This window comes from Periplaneta americana, chromosome 2 (assembly GCF_040183065.1).
Source record: "Periplaneta americana isolate PAMFEO1 chromosome 2, P.americana_PAMFEO1_priV1, whole genome shotgun sequence".
Taxonomy (NCBI): Eukaryota; Metazoa; Arthropoda; class Insecta; order Blattodea; family Blattidae; genus Periplaneta; species Periplaneta americana.
In genome coordinates this window covers 212,605,629-212,627,136 of record NC_091118.1, presented here as the reverse complement: position 1 = coordinate 212,627,136, position 21,508 = coordinate 212,605,629, and the positions used below count along the sequence as shown (strand labels likewise).

Here is a 21,508-nt window from a genome sequence, read left to right as displayed (position 1 = left end):
CCACCTCATTCTAGTGCCGAGGTCATGGAAAGCATGGGGCTCTACCTCCATGCCCCCAAGTGCCTTCATGGCATGTTACGGGGATACCTTTTTATTATTATTATTATTATTATTATTACTATTATTATTAGAAGAATCATTTGGCGACTCTATTTACTGAAAATATGACAAAAGATAGGAATATGAGGAGAGGAATGCCACTGGACAAGACATGACGACTTGGTAGTTTACTGTGTATAAAGTTTATTTTCTACTATTGTTGCTAAGATTTGAAGGCCGACATGTCACCTGTTGTCCTTGTTCAGCCACAGCATGAGTGCCTCTATCTGTGCTGTGACTCGGACAACCAGCAGGTAGCTAACGGACACACAAACAAGCACAACAAACAGGCCGAGGCCCTCGAAGATGAACTTGGGCGTGAATATCTTCCACACCATGAGATGGCGGCAATGGATCGTGGCAGCCAGCATGCACGCGAACATCTGCAACACAACACGGTAATACCTATGTGTTACTGCCGAACAGTTACTGTTCAGAGGTAGGAGACAACAGAATGGAGATGACTGACAGGGTGCAGAAATTATTAGTTCAAGGAACATGTCATCTTTCTTGTCTACTGTGATTACTTATTTACTGGCTTTTAAGAAACCTGGAAGTTCATTGCCATCCTCACATAAGCCCGCCATTGGTCCCTATCCTGTGCAAGGTTAATCCAGTCTCTACCATCATATCCCACCTCCCTCAAATCCATTTTAATATTATCTTGCCATCTACGTCTCGGCCTCCCCAAAGGTCTTTTTCCCTCTGGCCTCCCAACTAACACTCTATATGCATTTTTGGATTCGCCCATACGTGCTACATGCCCTGCCCATCTCAAACGTCTGGATTTAATGTTCCTAATTATGTCAGGTGAAGAATACAATGCGTGCAGTTCTATGTTGTGTAACTTTCTCCATTCTCCTGTAACTTCATCCCTCTTAGCCCCAAATATTTTCCTCAAACACCCTTAACTTATGTTCCTCTCTCAAAGTGAGAGTTCAATTTTCACAACCATATAGAACATCCGGTAATATAACTGTTTTATAAATTCTAACTTTCAGATTTTTTGACAGCAGACTGGATGATAAAAGCTTCTCAACCGAATAATAACAGGCATTTCCCATATTTATTCTGCGTTTAATTTCCTCCCGAGTGTCATTTATATTTGTTACTGTTGCTCCAAGATATTTGAATTTTTCCACCTCTTCAAAGGATAAATTTCCAATTTTTATATTTCCATTTCGTACAATATTATGGTCACGAGACATAATCATATACTTTGTCTTTTTGGGATTTCTTGAAGTTGCATATCATTTTTAAAGTTTTCTTTCTCATTGTTTAGTCAATTGTCCGAAGACAGGTCTGAACCTCACAAGTGATACCAAGAAGCATTCACTTATGAGGCAAGTAGGCAAGGAGATAATGGGGTAGGGTGGCCAGTTCCTTTCCCCTTCCATTGCATACATCGTCGATTAGCTACATATTACACTAGACAGACTTCAGATGCATACAAACAACTGCTCTTCCTCTGACACATATCATCTCTCTCATTTATAGATATAAATTTGAAATTCTGAATACATAGTTCTTTCCTAACCATATCAGAGATGCTGTAAAAAAAGAGTGATGCATGACACTTAAATTTTGTAAGAGGAGATAGATTTTGAAAATATGCAAATTATATTTTCTTAATTCTGAATAATTCATAAACCTTTCATCTGATCATATTCAAATTTATAAGCAAGAATACTTATACAAAGCAGATTAAGTATATAAGATATTAAGTCTCTACCTTAAAAATTGTATAAAATATGTTGTTGTTGTTTTCTAATGCCAGGCGTTTGACAATAAAGTCATTTGACCTCTTGCACTCCAATATTTTTCAAAGATATTATCATGACCAGCCACTGAAGCACAGATTTTGAGGTGTTCCGAATCCATTTCTTGGTTTGAGTTGCACAATGGGCAGTTAGGGGACTGATATATTCCAATTCTATGCAGGTGTTTGGCCAAACAATCATGGCCTGTTGCCAATCTAAATGCAGCTACAGACGATTTTCGTGGTAAATCGGGAATTAACTGTGGATTATGATGCAGAGAGTTCCATTTTTTCCCTTGGGATTGTGTTATCAAATTTTGTTTGTTGAAGTGTAAGTATGTAGATTTAATAAATCTCTTCACAGAGTAATACGTAGATTTAGTAACGGGTCTGTAAGTAGCAGTGCTGCCCTTCTTTGCTAAAGCATCCGCATTCTCGTTTCCCAGGATTCCACAATGGGATGGTATCCATTGGAATACAATTCTTTTATTGAGTGATATTAATTGAGAGAGCATTTTAGTTATTTCTGCTGTTTGAGATGAAGGTGTGTGTTTAGAGACTATTGATAGAATAGCTGCTTTGGAGTCTGACAATATAACTGCATTCTTAAATTTATTGATGACGCATAGAAGATTCCTGAGACTTTCACTTATTGCAATGATTTCTCCATCAAAACTTGTTGTTCCATACCCAAGAGATCTATAAAGTGAGAAGAGACAGCACGTAACACCTGCACCGGCACCTTGTTCTCTGGAGATCAAGGATCCGTCGGTGTATAAATGAAGCCAGTTTTGTGGAGGGTACCTAATATTAATTGTCTCAGTATTTCAGTGTTTACTTCTGATTTTAGGATTTCTTCTGTTAAATTTAGATTATATTCTATATTTAATAGAGTTAAAGGGTTTGGTTTAATTTGTAAGTTTTCTTTTAAATTCGGAATATTGATTTTCTGTTTTAATTCTTGAACAATGGATATGAAACTTTTTTGAGTTTTCAATCTACAGAGAGGACTGTATGAATGCCAATTGTTTCCTGGTAATCTAATAAGTTTTTCATATTGAATCAGTGCTTTTTCTTCTATTGTCATTTTGATGCTGTTAATATTAGTGAGGAATCTCATAGAATCTATTGGCGTTGTTTTGATTCCACCAGTAACGAGTCTGAGAGCTTGGTTTTGAACATATTCTATTTCGTTTATGAAAGGTGAAGTAATTAAAATTTCTCCGCAGTATGTCAGCACTGGCTGTATAAAGATTTTGTATGTAGTGTTCAAAGTAATCCTAGTGCATCCCCATTTCTTTCCTGCTAGTCTTTTTAGAAGGGAGAATCTTTTACGAGCTTTTTCAGAAATGTATTTCAAATGGTTGCTCCATGTTAACTTACTATCGAAAATAACTCCAAGATATTTGGATTCATAAGTCCTAGGAAGGTGTTGGCCATTGTATTGGATATTGAATTCTCTTTGTTTTTTACAGGGTGAAAATATTTGGTAGTTACTTTTGCTTAAATTGAGTGTCATCAAATTTGATGTATTCCATTCATGTAGTTGATTTAGAGCTTTAAGAGCAGAATTTTGAATTTTGTCTCTATGTCTGTAAGATCCGGAAGTCCACAAAACTATATCATCTGCAAATAGTGCTGTTTTCATGTTTGATTCCTCTAATAGGGAGGGTAAGTCATTTATATAGATATTGAATAAAGTTGTGCTGAGGACAGCGCCCTGAGGTAGACCTCGATATGTTTGTCTGTAACTAGAAAGTGAGTTATTGAATTTAGTGCAATGAATCTTTGACTAAGGAATTCTGATATCCGTCTGAACATATTGCTGGAGATACCTAATTTCTGGAGTTTTAGTAATAATTTATTTCTCCAAACAGAGTCATATGCTAACTGAAAGTCAATAAATATTGCCAAGGTATCTTCTTTCTTGTTAAAACTGTCTTTTATTTCTTGGCCGAGGCATATGACTTGTTCATTGGTAGAGTCTAGTTGTCGAAAACCGGCTTGTCTTGGTGATAAAAGATTTTGCCATTTAAATATAAAATATAAATTGAGGGGTTGGGTGCAACAAAGGCACTTCTCTCAAATGCAAGTTTTAAGAAAACTGATGTTGAAAATTCAAACCGTAATGATGTTACCTATGGACACCTTTACATTTTGGTTACTCCCGACCTCTGCAATCACAGTATTGAACTACAACTTGATGATCATATGCATAGAAGATCAGAGAACACAATAAAGCCTTTTACTCAAAAAGGGCACATCCTCTAAAATGCCCTTCTTGCACCCAGCCCCTCAATTTCACTCACCTTAACACCGGGACTTTTAAATACTGGGTTAAGGGATTAGTTAGCATCTATCTTACTTACTTACTGGCTTTGAAGGAACCCGGAGGTTCACTGCCGCTCTCACATAAGCCCGCCATTATCCTGAGCAAGATTAATCCATTCTCTATCATCATATCCCATCTCCCTCAAATCCATTTTAATATTATCTTCCCATCTACGTCTCGGCCTCCCTAAAGGTCTTTTTCCCTCTGGCCTCCCAACTAACACTGTATATGCATTTCTGGATTCGCCCATATGTGCTACATGTCCTGCCCATCTCAAACGTCTGGATTTAATGTTCCTAATTATGTCGGGTGAAGAATACAATGCGTGCAGTTCTGTGTTGTGTAACTTTCTCCATTCTCCTGTAACTTCATCCCTCTTAGCATCTATCCCTTCTTTAACTCAACAGAATGCATTCTAACTGGTTTCTTAACAAATCATGCCAGCTGCCTTTAAAATGCAGTAAATTAGTTACCTAAGAAAGTGGGCCTGTAGATTTTTTGGTGGGCATCTAAATATTCTGTGCTTATTGACAAGATTGAGTCAGCACTGACTCAGCTGAGGTATTAATACCCAGGATGATCTATTTGTTTTTGCAGATGCACTTACTCTGACTGCAAAGAACAAGATGAACTTGGTGCAGAGGAGGAACAGCGCGTGCAGCAGCAGGTCGTCGTTCTCGAACAGGAACAGCTCGCCGCGCCGCAAGTCCTTGCTCTTGGCGTCGTCCTTGCCGGCGCCTAGCAGCCGGGGGAACATGACGTGCAGTGTGAAGGGCACCACGAGGAGTGCAGGCAGCAGCAGACTCAGCAGGACGTGCGACGCGAACGTGTTGAGCACCACCAGCAGGCCGGGCACTACATTGCTCACGAACTGCCCACCCGTGCCCACAAACGCCGCCTCCCACCGGATACCAGGAAACGTGGGCGTGTGGCCCGTTCCATAGAAGAAGTACACGGTGAGGAAGCCCCAACACATCACCGAGGACCACGGCACGTGGAAGAGCTGAGCTGCAATAAGGGAAGTCATTACAATTCATCCACCCTCAATACAGCCATTTTTACTTTCTCAGTGATAATACTTTATTTAAGGGGGGTGATGGGTGAAATTTCTATTTTCTACATTTTTCAAGGTACGTCCTTAATTATTTCCACGCATAATCACGATTTGATAGATAATGATGTGATAAAGTTTCATTTTTGTGAGCGAATTACTTTCCGAGTTATTAACAAAACTTACTACTTACTTACTGGCTTTTAAGGAACCCGGAGGTTCATTGCTCCCTCACATAAGCCCGCCATTGGTCCCTATCCTAAGCAAGATCAATCCAGTCTCTATCATCATATCCCACCTTCCTCAAATCCATTTTAATATTATCTTCCCATCTACGTCTCGGCCTCCCCAAAGGTCTTTTTCCCTCCGCCCTCCCAACTAACACTCTATATGCATTTCTGGATTCGCCCATACGTGCTACATGCCCTGTCCATCTCAAACGTCTGGATTTAATGTTCCTAATTATGTCAGGTGAAGAATACAATGCGTGCAGTTCTGCGTTGTGTAACTTTCTCCATTCTCCTGTAACTTCAACCCTCTTAGCCCCAAATATTTTCCTAAGCACCTTATTCTCAAACACCCTTAACCTATGTTCCTCTCTCAAAGTGAGAGTCCAAGTTTCACAACCATAAAGAACAACCGGTAATATAACTGTTTCATAAATTCTAACTTTTAGATTTTTTCGACAGCAGACTGGATGATAAAAGCTTCTCAACCGAATAATAACAAGCATTTCCCATATTTATTCTGTGTTTAATTTCCTCCAGAGTATCATTTATATTTGTTACTGCTGCTACAAAAATATTTTGAAAAATTTGCATATTTCAAAATGAAATGTGTTGTCCACACCTGTAGAGTAACGATTAGCGAGTGTGACCGCGAAACCAGGTGGCCTGGGTTCGATTCCTAGTTGGGGCAAGTTACCTGTCTGAGGTTTTTTCCTGGGTTTTCCCTCAATCCAATATGAACAAATGCTGGGTAACTAACGGTGCTGGATCCCGGACTCATTTCACCGGCATTATCACCGTGCTTTCATTCAAATGCTAAATAACCCGAGATGTTGATACAGCGTCGTAAAATAACCCACTAAAAATAAAAAAATGAAATATGTTGCTCAATTTTTCAGTAAAATGTTTGAAAATTTTTTTTGCATGACCAGTGGCATATTCAGAAAAAGACTTAAGGAATTAGTTTTCCTATATCTTTACTATAAAAGAGGAGAAAAAAATTTATAACCATTGCATACTTAAAAATAGAAATTATCCACTGTAACTATAAATATTTCATTTTTTATTTAAAAAAGGATTAATTTAATCATAAAACCCATGTGCTATTTTGTTAACCACAGTATATAGAACATGCAGTAAAAATTTCATGTTCCTATCGTCAAAATTGTAAGAGCCTTTACACTTCAAACCTTACGAAATGTGCTGAAAAAAAAAGTGTGAGAAAACAGCTTGTAAAATTTGCATGGAATTGAAGTTCAAGGTTGCCTTGCGTAATCTGTATGCTTTCGAGCGCACAGAGTATGGAAACTTGCTCAACATATAAATAAGATATTGCTGATTCATTTTTCACAAGAAAAAGAAAATGCGATTTTTGACTGAAAACAACCAAAATTTCACCCGTTACCCCATTAAGGGGACACGGTACTGAGTTTTCGTCAATTTTGGTCAATGTTAAAAGTTAATTTTTTTTTTTTTACTGATGAACTGTATTGACTAGGAACAAACCCATGCACCATTTCATTGTAGGTAGTCTTAGCGTCATTTTAAAAGTTTAAGAAAGAAATTATCTTTATATGAGACCCAGATATTTGTTTACTAAAATTATGAACACTTTTTTATATTTTATTTTTTCCGAGTACATTTTTCAACATAAAATTTCGAAAATAATTGTGCACATGTAACTCATCAACATCTATTCGATTTTAAAATTTCAAAAACTTACAATCAAAATTGTGGATTAGAAATCTCAGTAGCGTGTCCCCTTAATGAATTGTCGAGAAACAAGTAAAATGCATCATGAGGAAATTTGTGCCAACTATGTGACAGACATTATTATTATTGTTATGATCCACAAAATGTCCTACAGCATAATTAACATCCTGGTGCATAGACTCCCGTCTGCAAAGCAGGTACTATAACTTCGTGGAGAGAAAATCAGATGAATGAAAATTTTGTTTGGGCACTCCCAATCAGAGAGGGTTCTTCCACAAGCTCTATTTCCTTTCTCAAGGAATCACGTTAAGGATTTTCGTTGCTAAGTTTATCCTTACTGACTACATTTTTTACCTACTCGCACACAGACAACATACACATAGATGGTTGCGTACTATTTATTTGTACTTGCATGAAACATTTTGAAAGTACATAAAATATGGCACTGACTAATTATTTGCTCCAAGTTTCCAGTAGGCAATCTTTTAAATTTATGTCTATGTCTAATTAATGAAAACTAATACTAGCAAAGCTTCATAAAGTGATTATCAAAGACAGAACTGTACGTTTTCTATTGTATATGGAAGGATTCATCCAGTGTCACAGGGAAGATACGGCCATGCCTCACTGCTAGTGAGGAGGCAGCCACAAAACTGCTGAGCGCTGAGGGAATTGGTGCTGTCAGACGATTCTAGTGACAAAAAACAAAAAGACTCAGTTCTCCTCTACAAAATCTGTTATGTGGGACACTGCTAGGAAGACTATTTTGAGTCTCACCACATAAACGAAAGTTTCTAACATGTAACTGTCGTGCACAACATTTTATGGGAAACATTGATTAATGTATAAATTGGTCATTTTAGACAAGTGCTGCATTTTTCGTACCTTGAATTTAAATCTTCTTTGTTATAAGGAGGGGATACGCTTTAGAATCATTTATTTTGATGGTGATAAATGTGAAACAATGTACTACAAGGCTGCTATAAATGATTCATCAGATTTCAAAGAATGTATTTTCCAAAGTACAGTAAAATCTCTCGTATCCGGTACCCAAATAACCGGAAATACCAAAACAACGGCACTTTTGACTAGGTCAAAAAAAAAAAATGATTCATGTGAAATGGAAGAGTCGGAAAAAGATGTGAGTTGTTGTTGTTTTCTAATGCCAGGCGTTTGATAATAAAGTCTTTGACCTCTTGCACTCCAATAGTTTTCAAAGATATTATCATGGTCAGCCACTGAAGCACAGATTTTGAGGTGTTCCGAATCCATTTCTTGATTTGAGTTGCACAATGGGCAGTTAGGGAACTGATATATTCCAATTCTATGCAGGTGTTTGGCCAAACAGTCATGGCCTGTTGCCAATCTAAATGCAGCTACAGACGATTTTCGTGGTAAATAGGGAATTAACTGTGGATTATGATGCAGAGAGTTCCATTTTTTTCCCTTGAGATTGTGTTAACAAATTTTGTTTGTTGAAGTCTAAGTATGTAGATTTAATAAATATTTTCACACGTGAATTTAGTAACAGGTCTGTAAGTAGCAGTGCTGCCCTTCTTTGCTAGTGCATCTGCATTCTCATTTCCCAGGATATTAGGTACCCTCCACAAAACTGGCTTCATTTATACACCGACGGATCCTTGATCTCCAGAGAACAAGGTGCCGGTGCAGGTGTTACGTGCTGTCTCTTCTCACTTTATAGATCTCTTGGATATGGAACAACAAGTTTTGATGGAGAAATCATTGCAATAAGTGAAAGTCTCAGGAATCTTCTATGCCACATCAATAAATTTAGGAATGCAGTTATATTGTCAGACTCCAAAGCAGCTATTCTATCAATAGTCTCTAAACACACACCTTCATCTCAAACAGCAGAAATAACTAAAATGCTCTCTCAATTAATATCACTCAACAAAATACTTGAATTCCAATGGATACCATCCCATTGTGGAATCCTGGGAAACAAGAATGCGGATGCTTTAGCAAAGAAAGGCAGCACTGCTACTTACAGACCTGTTACTAAATCTATGTATTACTTTGTGAAAAGATTTATTAAATCTACATACTTAGACTTCAACAAACAAAATTTGATAATGCAATCTCAAGGGAAATAATGGAACTCTCTGCATCATAATTCCCGATTTACCACGAAAATCGTCTGTAGCTGCATTTAGATCGGCAACAGGCCATGACTGTTTGGCCAAACACCCGCATAGAATTGGAATATATCAGTCCCCTAACTGCCCATTGTGCAACTCAAACCAAGAAATGGATTCGGAACACCTCAAAATCTGTGCTTCAGTGGCTGGTCATGATAATATCTTTGAAAAATATTGGAGTGCAAGAGGTCAAATGACTTTATTGTCAAACGCCTGGCGTTAGACAACAACAACAACAACATTACCGTATTCAGTACTAAAAATAAACATTGTACGTATTTCAGAACTTTATTTTTAAATATCTATAAATTACTAAATTTCAACGTGGAAAAAAATGTTCGTACAGTACACTGTGTCTTTACATAACCTATAAACGTATTTTCCAATTATCTGGCAAAATCAGTTATCCGGCAAAATCCGTTATCCGGCACTGGCTTTTTCCCCATAGTTGCCGGATACGAGGAATTCTACTGTATTACAGCTATAATAATGGTTGTTGTTCTCTTCACGTATCAAATACAGTCTTTTGAAATCGAATTAATCATTTATAGTAGTCCTGTACTTTATTCACCATCAGAATGAATAATTGATTAACTAGCGGACTTACTCGTGTTAATTATGTAAGACTGTGCGGCTTACAGCTGTTTCGGTGCTTCATCACACCATCCTCAGAGCCTACTAGATCTCGGCGTCATCTCGAACTTCTCTGCCTGTTGTGTGGGTGTGTTTGATTGTTGAAAAGTGTTGTCAAATAGTGTGTGTGTACTGAAATTGATCTGTGTGTTGAGAATTTGATCAGGATGTGTTTTGCACAGATCAATTTCAGTACACACACACTATTTGACTCCACTTTTCAACACTTTTCAACAATCAAACGCACCCACACAACAGGCAGAGAAGTTCGAGATGCCGAGATCTAGTAGGCTCTGAGGATGGTGTGATGAAGCACCGAAACAGCTGTAAGCTGCACAGACTTACATAATTAACACGAGTAAGTCCGCTAGTTAATTACTTATATTCAAGTGTTAAAAGTAGTGTATGCAAGATTCAAAATGAAGAATGATTGATTCTAAAGCATATCCCCTTCTTACAAGCGTTGCAGAAACTTTGATCTCACCTGTATAAAGCGATCTCTCGTACTGCACTGCTGCTAGGATGGCAACCAAGAGAGTTGCGGTGGTGCCCTGCAACACCATAGAAGGCGCCAGCGAGTCCCCCAGGAGCAGAGCCAGAAGAAGGCACACGAACACACCCACATTCACCAGCACGGCACTGTACACTGTTGCCAGACCGTACACAATGGGGAGATCATCACCGGACTTGCTGCGGGCCTGCATGGAGTCTTTCATCTGGTTGAAGAGGTGCGGGATGATGTTGGTCTGGCCATATATCGGCACAATAACACTCTCCCTCTTCCTAGGAACCACGTAGACACTCAACGGCTGAGCAAACACGGTGATGAGGGCGACACAAACAATCGCATACACGATCCAAGGCAGCATCTGGATCTGCCAAGGTAGAAACATCCTCGATTTCGCATCCTTCGGCAAAGTGTGTAAGACCCAGAAACCGCCCGTGCAGACGACGACAATCGTAGGCCCATACCGCGATAAGATGACAGAAGGGGAGAAACCAACCAGGTTGCCGCAGCTGCGCAGCCAGATGCGAGCCACCGTTGCGAGGAGAGCCAAGCAAATCGATGCAATCAGACACTGGGAGTTGCAGTACTGGATGCTGAAGAGGCGAGCCAGAGAATGCAGTTTTTGGGTGGTGAACGACTCGCAACCCACCTGCTCTTCCCGGCACTGCCAGAAATACGCAGACATGCGCACCAGAACGCTCAGCAGTGTCACCAACATAAGCAACTTCAACCTCTGAGGTGTGATCAGAGCTTTACTGTACCACGAAGCCGATGCCTTTATTTTAGTGACTGGTTCCGGCTTTGAATGAAAGACAAGCAACCACACTGCAGTGAGGAACAGGAAGGACAGCACGGAGGCTTCTTCCACGATGTAGCTGTTAGAAAACATCCCACAGAGGCTCAGCAGCAGCAGCAGACGGGACGCAGTGCTTTGCCAGTCGCTCATGCTCACCTGGGACTGCCACTGGTTAGAGATTCGAATAATGGCCATGAAGATCAGGGCTATCGACAGCATCCCCGTTGAAAAGAACATCGACACTTCTATCTTATCGACCAAACCCAGGCAGTAAGCAACGGAAATCGCTGTCACAGAGACAACCAGACAGCCAAACACGATGTAAAGATATGTTCCGTCAATCAGTGCTTTCAGCTTATCGCCTGGGACGCTGTCGACTAGCACAAGGTTGAAGAAGATGGTCACAAACATCAGCAGCAAGCCGCTGGTCATCAGCACAGCGTCGAACTGCACCCAAACCTCTTCACACATCTGCCTTGCTTGTGACAAGCATTCCCTTGCCAATGAGAAAACATTTTTATACTGCTCAGTGCTGGACAAAGATTTAATGCTTTCTTTGATCGTGGCGTAATTCTGCTGCAGTAGACTTAGTTTTTCCTGTGACAGCTGATTCGTTTTCTCGGAGTACTGCGTCAGATATTCTGTAGTTTGCTGCACGTTTTCCCACAGAACTCTCAAAGCAAATCTCCAGTCAGAGAGAATGCCTCTGTTCTGGGAAGGCAGAGCCTCGAGTATGGTCGTTCCTAGATTCGCATACGGAATTGGGAGACCCAGTATAGCAGCAAGTGTCGGGACTAGATCTATCTGGTTGACTGTGGCAGTGCGTGGAGCTATGTCGGCTGACAGGAGGGGCTTTGAAGAGTACACAAACATTGCTGCAGTCACCTCTGCCTCACTATCTCCACCATGATCGCCTGCACAAACACCATAAGGAAACAAAAAAATAAATTGTGCTTCAATTGTTGTTTATCATAGGTCTACTGTAAATTAAATTCTATTATTGGTTAACTTTATCACGGAAAATGCTTATGTCTATTTATATAAGTGACAGTTTTCAATCAAGCTTTATTGCTTATAGACACCTATTCTGAATGGCCTCTTGGTACCTAGGCGAGGCACGTTTGTAGTATTATGTATTAATACTACAAGTTCTGTAAATAGTCATCTACTGTCTAGGATAGCAATACATGTACCAAGAGAGAACTGTAGGAAGAGTAAAACATTTAATATAAACTATGCTAGGACATGTTATTATACAGTAGCGTGCAAATTAATCCGAACAACGTAATTACTTATGCAAAAAACACTCAAACAGGATAAAAAAAAAGGATCTAAGACATACCTCAGTAATCTATGTGGCCTCCCTTGTTCCTAATAACAGCTCTGAGACGATTTGGCATGGATTCCACTAATTTCCCACAAATATTCTTCATTTCTTCATCGCGAAACCATACACCAATGAGGGCAGAAATCATCTTCTCCTTTGTAGAACAATCCATTTTTTGCATTCTTCTTTTACAAATTGACCACAAGTTCTCAATGGGGTTGATGTTGGGTGAGTTGCCTGGCCAGGGGAGTACCTGAATATTCTTCTTGTTGAAGAATTCTGTAGTTTTTCGAGACGTATGGCATGGTGCCAGGTCTTGTTGGAACACACCTCTGCCATCTGGAAATGATTTTTGCAGCTGGGGTACGATTCTGGTTTCCAATAAGTGAATATATTTGCCAGAATTCATCATTCCCTTGATAGGTATTAATGCTCCAGGCCCTTCATGTGTAAAACAACCCCAAAACATTACTTTAGGGGGGTATTTGGGTGCTTGTTGGAGATGAGCTGCTGTTACTTTTTCGGCTCCTTTCCGTACGTAAGAAACACGGTGGCCGTGGACCTCGAAATGAGACTCATCGGAAAAAAGTACATTCTTCCAGTCATTCACTGTCCAGTGTTGATGTAATTTTGCCCACATTAAGCGTTTTTCGCACACAACAGGGGTTAGCAGTTGCTTCTTAATAGGCTTACAAGCCCTTCGTCCAGCTTCCAAAAGCCTACGCCGCACTGTTGTGACGTGAATATTCGCCCCAGTGGTAGCCATTAACTCGCGGGTTAAGTCGACAGCAGTTAGTCTAGGATTTAATTTACTTTTCCTGACAATTAAACAATCATCTGCAGGTGAAGTCTTCCTTTTCCGGCCACAGTTTCCTTTTTTCTGGGATGTGATGGATCAAGTCTCCCTATATCGTTTTATGATCGAATTAACAGTAGCCAAACCGATGTGACATTCTGCAGCAATTTGCCTCTGTGTCATAGAAGAATGCTCTGCTAATGTTATAATTTTAGACCGTTTTCGTGGAGTTGTATCCATTTGTGAAGACGACAGAATGTACACAGGATTGCAGTATTAAGTCTTCAACACAACTGAAATGCTTATAAGTACAAAGCGACAGGCAAAATGTCACATATTATAAAAAAAAAATAATAACGACAGACCTTCAACAATGGAATTACACGTACTACAGATGTCAGTTAAAGTGGTATGAGCAGCTGTGAGGCCAACAGTGACAGAAAATGTAAAAATATGTCGTGTTCGGATTAATTTGCACGCTACTGTAAGTACTCTCCACTTCTCAGAATCTGTTCCTTCTATAATAAACTGAGCAATATTGACATCTTTCAGGATAGAACCACACTCTTGAGAGAAATAAATACCGGTAGTGTTCAAAACACTCCATAAATATTTCGCTAATAAATAGGTTTTAACTGGTTTGCATATTGCATTTTTGGTCTTCTTTCTTAAATTATTTCATATCAATTATCATTACGAACTCACTCCTAATTCTGACTTAACGTAGGTCTAGTCCCTTATCAGTTATTGTATTATTGTTATTAATCTGTGACTAGTTATTTGCATTTCATCACTGGCTTTATTACTTTAATATAATCTAACTATTGTTTTTATTTACTGAGATTTACATGTAATATTTGCTTGATATCATTTGTTGAGTAGTATTGGATTGTAACTGTTGGAGTTTAAGATTAAATTACCATTACAGTATTATATGTATTACTACTGTTATTTTTTTCTCTACTCTGTAATTACATTGTAGAGTGGATTAAATAAATAAATAAATCCTAAATATGAGTATAAAACTTTATAAAAACTTAAAACTTTAAATGTTTAAAATTGTTAAAATAAGGTAATATACATGAGTTGTAAATAAAGTAGTGGCAACATTGCTGGATATATTGAGTGATAAAATCGGTTGCTATGACAATAGATGTTTTTATTGTGCATGGTTAAATGTAGAACAGTATTTTGAACTACTCTAAAGCACGTTTACTAAACTTGAGCAGCGATCATGTTTTCAAACTTAAAATACCACTTCAAAATCGCCTTCCATTGTTCGAACGACAGCATCCGCCATTTTGTTTTCACACTACACCTGCGCCTTTATCTGATCACTGCCAACTAACAACATTAAGCTACAATATCCCCGAAAATGAGATCTTTATTTCAATTTGTTCCAAAGTGATTGATGAACAAACAGTGTATGCATTTTCTTTGGCTACTCCACAGTCTAGTACAGTCGTGGCGAAAATGCGATCGTGCGCCGAGCCACTGTGTAACCTGCAACGTGCGTAGCACCTATGGAGGGAGGCGGACACCCGAAGGGGAAGTGAAGCAACTGTCTGACTTATTAACGGATTTTCGTTTTCCTTACGTCAAGCACTTAAATATAATTTTATGCACTACAAGGCTACAAACTAATGTTTAGTACGTGTAACGAAGAAAGAAATGAACAAGAAAACATAGGATACATTATCACAACCTAAAATTAACTGTCTTCAGAATGTCTCTGCGACAGAGTTTCAAAATAAGCAATTATGTCGCTTACTGCCAGTCGTAGTTGATCACGAAAGTATTTGTCTGTCAGTCGTAATATAAATTTGGTTTTTACTATTTTCATTGTTGAAAATAATTTTTCACAAACGTAAGTTGTAGCGAACATGGCTTTAACAGAGCAAGTGAAAGAACGAAGCTTCACATATTTATTTTTTGGCAAAGATTTGAAAAGTTAAACATTTGTCAAGTCTTTACATCTAGCTTTCATTTAACATCACATTGCAAATCTGTGACTTTAAATTGAAGATCTAACCGCATTATTCGTACATTTGCTGAAAAAAGGATCGACATACAGAGATGATGATGATGATGATGACTCTTAATCTTTTAATGTTTCATCAGTAACATGTAGTATAATGCCGTTTTATGTTATACAACCGTTTTCCTCGTAATACTTATGAACAAATCATACATTTAATATTCTCCTTATATTGGCAGCAAAAAATGCGTCCTCCTATCCTACTTGGAACTTTCGTTTTTGTAGAGGTACATGGTTTCGAGAGAGACACTGCAACGATATGCCACTCACAGATCAGAGACAAATACAAATGGAACGGAGTTTGACTCCAGTGAGTGAGAGGGTGGGGGTTGTGGGAGGTAGGAAGCGCATAACTATCATTGGGAGCCATGATGTGCTCGTGAGTCACATTTTCGCCACGGCTGGTCTAGTATATACAGTCACGAAGCTCAATATGTAGGGAATATGCATCTGTAGATAGTTGCTAAACACTAGGATCGCTACTATCACCTCATCACGGACAATGCGAAATAGTACTGGCACAGTCTATTGTTCCTAGTACTCTCATCACCTCAAGCTTCGTGACTGTATATACTAGACTGTGGCTACTCTGTATTCTTGCTGATGTTTTACATCTACTTAATCATATTACGTATATACAGGGTGCTCTAAAATTTCCCTTACAAACTTCTAGGACTTGTTAAGGGGACTGAGCAGATAATATTTTGAATTGGAACCCATGTCCGGTACAAGTAATTTATTTTATTATGAGGCGTGACCCAGTACATCACTTGTTTTACAATTCAACTCATTAATAACCAAACAAACAAAATGGAAACTGAATCATTTGTCACAAACACTTTTGTTCAACTTAAGCTGTTTTTGTCCTTTCCAAATGATGGTTAACACTCAAATCAACTACAAATGCAGTTCGATGTGGCGACCACCAACTTCGTTGCACGCATTGTACCTACGAATGATGTTTTGGTAAACGCGCTCTATCACACCTGGTGTATCTGCAATCTCTCCTGCAGCGACCACAACTCATGCCACCAGATCTTCTGCTGTCTCTACAGGGGTCTCATAAACCAAACTCTTCATACGACCCCAGAGGAAAAAGTCCAATGGAGTCAAATCCGGTGATTGTGGAGGCCATGCAATTAGACCACCTCGGCCTATCCATCTTTGTTCGAATCGTCGGTCCAGATGTTCCCGAACGGCAAGTGAAAAGTGAGGAGGTGCGCCGTCATGCTGAACCGAGAGCTAGGATAAACGTCAATTGACATCACATGATCTGACGTAAGCACCCCTCATCATGTAACGCTGCAGGCGGACGAATCGCGAAGCTACTACTTGTTGAGACACGTGACGTACGTTCAGGCAGTGCTTGCTTTCAAACGGCTGTAGCACAGAAACGGTACGTTTCCGGACATGGGTTCCAATTCAAAATATTATCTACTCAGTCCCCTTAACAAGTCCTAGAAGTTTGTAAGGGGAATTTTAGAGCACCCTGTATATTTATCGAATTTTAGCTCTTTTAGGCGTCAAAGAACATAATACTGAAATTCAGAGTAGGTACCTGTTCCTGTCATCCCATGGTCACCAGCCACAATCACCATTGTGTCATCATCAACTGTGTCCATTACTAATCTGTAAATAGAAAGAGTTAAATTTTTTATGGCAATAATTACTATAGTCTTATCTGAAACCAAAGAAAAAAAAAACAAATATTCTATATAAAAATGCAGCTAGGCACAATTAAATAAAAATATGTGATATTTCTCTCCTAACTGCATCGCTTGCAGATGACACAAGTATAGTAATTACAGCCAATAACTCCAACACATTTCAATCTTCAACAGATGCAATTCTCCTCAAAATATGTGATTAGTTTCAGCCAATAAATTAGTATTAAATTGTAACAAAACTAACATAATCCAATTTAAGTCCTGCTAAAATTCAACCTCGTAAATATCAAACCTAATGATTAATAGCAGGTCCCTAATAGAAACAACAACAACCAAATTTCTTGGATTACAAATCGATAATGTGTTAAATTGGAAAAATCACATTAAAGAAATTACCTCCAAACTAAATTCAGCATCCATGTTGAATCTTTCGTACACTACTTTTAACACTTGAATATAAATAAATGATTAAATGGCGATCTTACTCGTGTTAATTATGTAAGCATGTGCGGCTTACAGCTGTTTCGGTGCTTCTTCACACAATCCTCAGAGCCTACTAGATCTCGGCGTCATCTCGAACTTCGCTGCTTTGCTAAATACAGACATGGAAATCCTACACATACAACCCAAAAACCAAAAACTCAACACACCAGAACAATATGAAATATACAGACACACTAAAACACACCCTGATCAAATTCTCAACACACAGATCAATTTCAGAACACACACACTATTTGACTCCACATTTCAACATTTATCAACAATCGAAGGTACCCACACAACAAGCAGCGAAGTTCGAGATGACGCCGAGATCTAGTAGGCTCTGAGGATGATGTGAAGAAGCACCGAAACAGCTGTAAGCCGCACATGCTTACACAATTAACATGAGTTAGATCGCCATTTAATCAATTATTTAAATTCAGCATGTTTTGCTATTAGATCTATGCAAGAGATAGCAAGTATCAATATCTTAAAAACAATATACTTTGCATACTTCCACTCAGTAATGAAATTTGGAATAATATTCTATGGAAATTCCACAGATAGTAACAGTATATTCCTACGACAAAAAAAAAAAAAAAGAGTAATTAGAATAATAGTAGGTGCAAAATCTAGGGAATCGTGTAGGACTATTTTAAAAAACTGCAAGTAATGTCCATGGCTTGTCAGTATATTTTTTCACTAATAATCTTCCTCGTATGTAATTGTGAAAACTTTGTAACTAATTCAACAGTTCATAGCATAAATATGCGTCAAAAAATGACTTTCATAATCCATCAGCAAGTCTATCGTGCTATCAAAAAGGAGTGAGTTATATGGCAGTAAAAATTTTTAATAGCCTCCCAATGGATATAAAAAATGAAAATCAAAACATAAGATTACTTAGGGCCAAATTAAAAAAGTACCTAATTTCTCACGCCTTCTATTCTTAGGTGAATTCATGACATTCAATAACACTTCATGAATATTTCTGTGTTCTATTAAGTACTGATACTAAAACTTTGTATTGTACTAATAAACTATATTATATTTCAACTAGACTGTGAATAGGCCTAATTAAGACTGTATAATACTATCAAGATTTTTTTTTTTCGTTTGACTTGTTCCATATTCTAGCTGTGAGCAATGTACGAATACCATGGAATGTTAATAAATACAATACAATCACAATCCAATGCCTCCCTTTGACAATGCATTGTTGTTATCAACTGCCAGGATTTCCATGGGATATATTTCACTGTGTACTATATAATTTAGCAGTGGTGATGAGGATGATAGTGACAGCTGAAAGTGTCTTAAACCGAAAACAACAGATCGTGGGGGGGGGGACTCAATTTCAATTTTTACAGAAAAAAATCATTGACCTTTCTTTTATATATTAGACAATTTTATTAACATACTTACTTACTTACTGGCTTTTAAGGAACCCGGAGGTTCATTGCCGCCCTCACATAACCCCGCCATTGGTCCCTATCCTGAGCAAGATTAATCCAGTCTCTACCATCATATCTCACCTCCCTCAAATCCATTTTAATATTATCTTCCCATCTACGTCTCGGCCTCCCTAAAGGTCTTTTTCCCTCCGACCTCCCAACTTCAATCTATATGCATTTCTGGATTCGCCCATACGTGCTACATGCCCTGCCCATCTCAAACGTCTGGATTTAATGTTCCTAATTATGTCAGATGAAGAATACAATGCGTGCAGCTCTGTGTTGTGTAACTTTCTCCATTCTCCTGTAACTTCATCCTTCTTAGCCCCAAATATTTTCCTAAGAACCTTATTCTCAAACACCCTTAATCTCTGTTCCTCTCTGAAAGTGAGAGTCCAAGTTTCACAGCCATACAGAACAACCGGTAATATAACTGTTTTATAAAATTTTATGAACATAATCGTTCTTAAAATTCATGCTTTAATTATATTTCACAATAATTACAAACAGTTCTGGTCACGGAAAATCGACGTTTTAAAGTCATTTTCACACTTTTTTTTTTCCTGCATTTACTCACATTCAAACTACCATATTTTACTGTATATTCAGAAAAGTATAGCTAGGCTAGTTAACAAAACTACAAAGCCTTTTTTGGATAAATTGAATATTTAAAAAAGTAAAAATAAAATTATTACCTTGACACTAAAAAAATATTTTTTTAAGCTGACTTTCAAGTCACTTATTCCTTTAAAATTCGAATTATGACTCTTCTGTTAATTTATATGCATGTCAAAGATTTTCTTCAGATCTATAACCTATATTTTGTGAGAGTAAATAACTCACATTTTGAAAAAAAAATGTAGTAACTCAAAAAGTATTAATTGATTCTAATGAAACTTGGGGACATTAATACCAACAAGAGGTTGCTGTATAGAAAAAAAAAAATAGCCAGCTTAAAAAATGTAGAATGGAAATTTCACACATTTCATTCCTTGACTGCCCTTTGGCACTCCAAAAGACAGTGATCTCCCAGTTGAGAAACACTGTTGTACGCTATATCTTATGCCAGGGGGCCGAACTAAAGCGAAGTGAGGAAAAGGTGTCTGATCATCAAAAAAAAGCTGAGAAACATTGCATTAGAGTAGGCCCACTGTACGTACCCGAGCATATCATTCATCTCATTCAATTTCCTTGCCATCTCAGGATTATTCGGACCATATCGATGTCCACAGTGATCCACACCCAAGAAATGTGCTACAAGAAGGCTCCAATCTTTCTTCACAATTTCTGGTAGGAGATGATTCATTATTCCATTGTCAACTGTGTCTAAGTCCCATACATTGAATGATGGATAAGAATATTCTCTGATAAATCGTTTTGGGTATAAACCAGACCAAGTATCATCACCCATAAAAACAATGCTCTTATTCTGTGATCTTAATTGATCTAGGACATTATCTTCATTTATTTCTGGTGTAGCAAAATTAGAACCAATATCAATAAAAGTAGGCAAACTTCCAGTTGTCAAGCCTTTCAGTCTCTGCATGGTGGTAGTTGGAGGATCAGCAATAAATTTAAAGAGTCTTGTATTGTTTGGTTTCTTTGACAATAAATCATGAATGACTGTTAACTTATTTTGATAAGGAAGGCAATCCTCATTTTTAAGTTTTTCATCAAAATAAACAAAATCAAACTTCAAGGCATCAATAATAATCAACACCACTTTAGTCTTTCCCAAGCCACAAGTTGACTTGTAGTCTATAGAATCACTAGATCCCATCCAGAGTTCCTCTTGTAAACATTCTTGTGGTTCTTCGCCTGGATTGTCATTAAAAGATGAATTATAAATATAATTAACACCATGATTCTTAGTACTACATAGTATATTGGTTTGTTTGCATGATGAACGTTGAGGCATCACCTCTCTATTAAGAAGGAAACCTCGAGTAAACAGGAGCACCCCACATACAAACAAATACGAAAACCATAACAACAATAAAAAATATTTCCACTGTCTTTCCATTTTGTTTTAGGACGCAACATTTGTAATATTTGAAAACTTCAACGTTCACATTTCATTTCACGAAATGCTATGTGATACCATCACAATTATCAGAACTCAAAACCTTACAACTTAATCCAGAATACCCATAACAATTGATTCAATGAAAGGTTATCATCGGTTTCGTGCTGAGGGGTTGGGTCACGAACTAGACTGTGGTTAGGTCATTGCTATCGTATCGATTGCATGGTCGATTACGATGTCGGTATGGAACAGGACCTGTAACATTGAAACATAATTTTTTATAAACCCGTAGTTTTTAAATATTATAAATCGTCTTATAATTAGGTAAATACACACTGTTAGATTTGAATATAATGGTAATATAGTTAATGTTTATGACTTTCATGAAAATAAAAGCACAAAACCTATTATAATTTTTCACACTTTGGCTATACTGTGAC

General features: G+C 38.0%; 1 protein-coding gene across 2 annotated transcripts; it reads right to left on the bottom strand.

The window, feature by feature from the left end:
- Window positions 1-226: 226 nt before the first annotated feature.
- PIG-O (phosphatidylinositol glycan anchor biosynthesis class O) lies at window positions 227-21,278 on the bottom strand. 2 transcript variants are annotated; one of them, XM_069819505.1, is made up of 5 exons: window positions 20,203-21,277; window positions 16,997-17,067; window positions 10,458-12,191; window positions 4,798-5,198; window positions 227-482 (listed from the first exon to the last, which is right to left on the bottom strand). In XM_069819505.1, exons 1-5 carry the CDS (start codon window positions 21,063-21,065, stop codon window positions 285-287), a joined length of 3,267 nt encoding a protein of 1,088 aa, XP_069675606.1. In that variant the 5' UTR covers window positions 21,066-21,277; the 3' UTR covers window positions 227-284. The 2 variants fall into 2 exon arrangements, with proteins under 2 accessions (XP_069675606.1, XP_069675607.1); XM_069819506.1 differs by lacking the exons at window positions 227-482; window positions 4,798-5,198 and adding an exon at window positions 7,734-7,872 and having other exon boundaries at window positions 20,203-21,278.
- Window positions 21,279-21,508: the final 230 nt, after the last annotated feature.

Coding starts and splice junctions, on each gene's coding strand:
- PIG-O (XM_069819505.1), bottom strand. CDS start 21,065: ATGGAAAGACAGTGGAAATATTTTTTATTGTTGTTATGGTTTTCGTAT. Junction 5,199..10,457: donor CGAGAGATCGCTTTATACAG/GTGAGATCAAAG, acceptor CCCTTATTGCAG/CTCAGCTCTTCCACGTGCCG. Junction 483..4,797: donor TCTTGTTCTTTGCAGTCAGA/GTAAGTGCATCT, acceptor GTTGTGTTGCAG/ATGTTCGCGTGCATGCTGGC.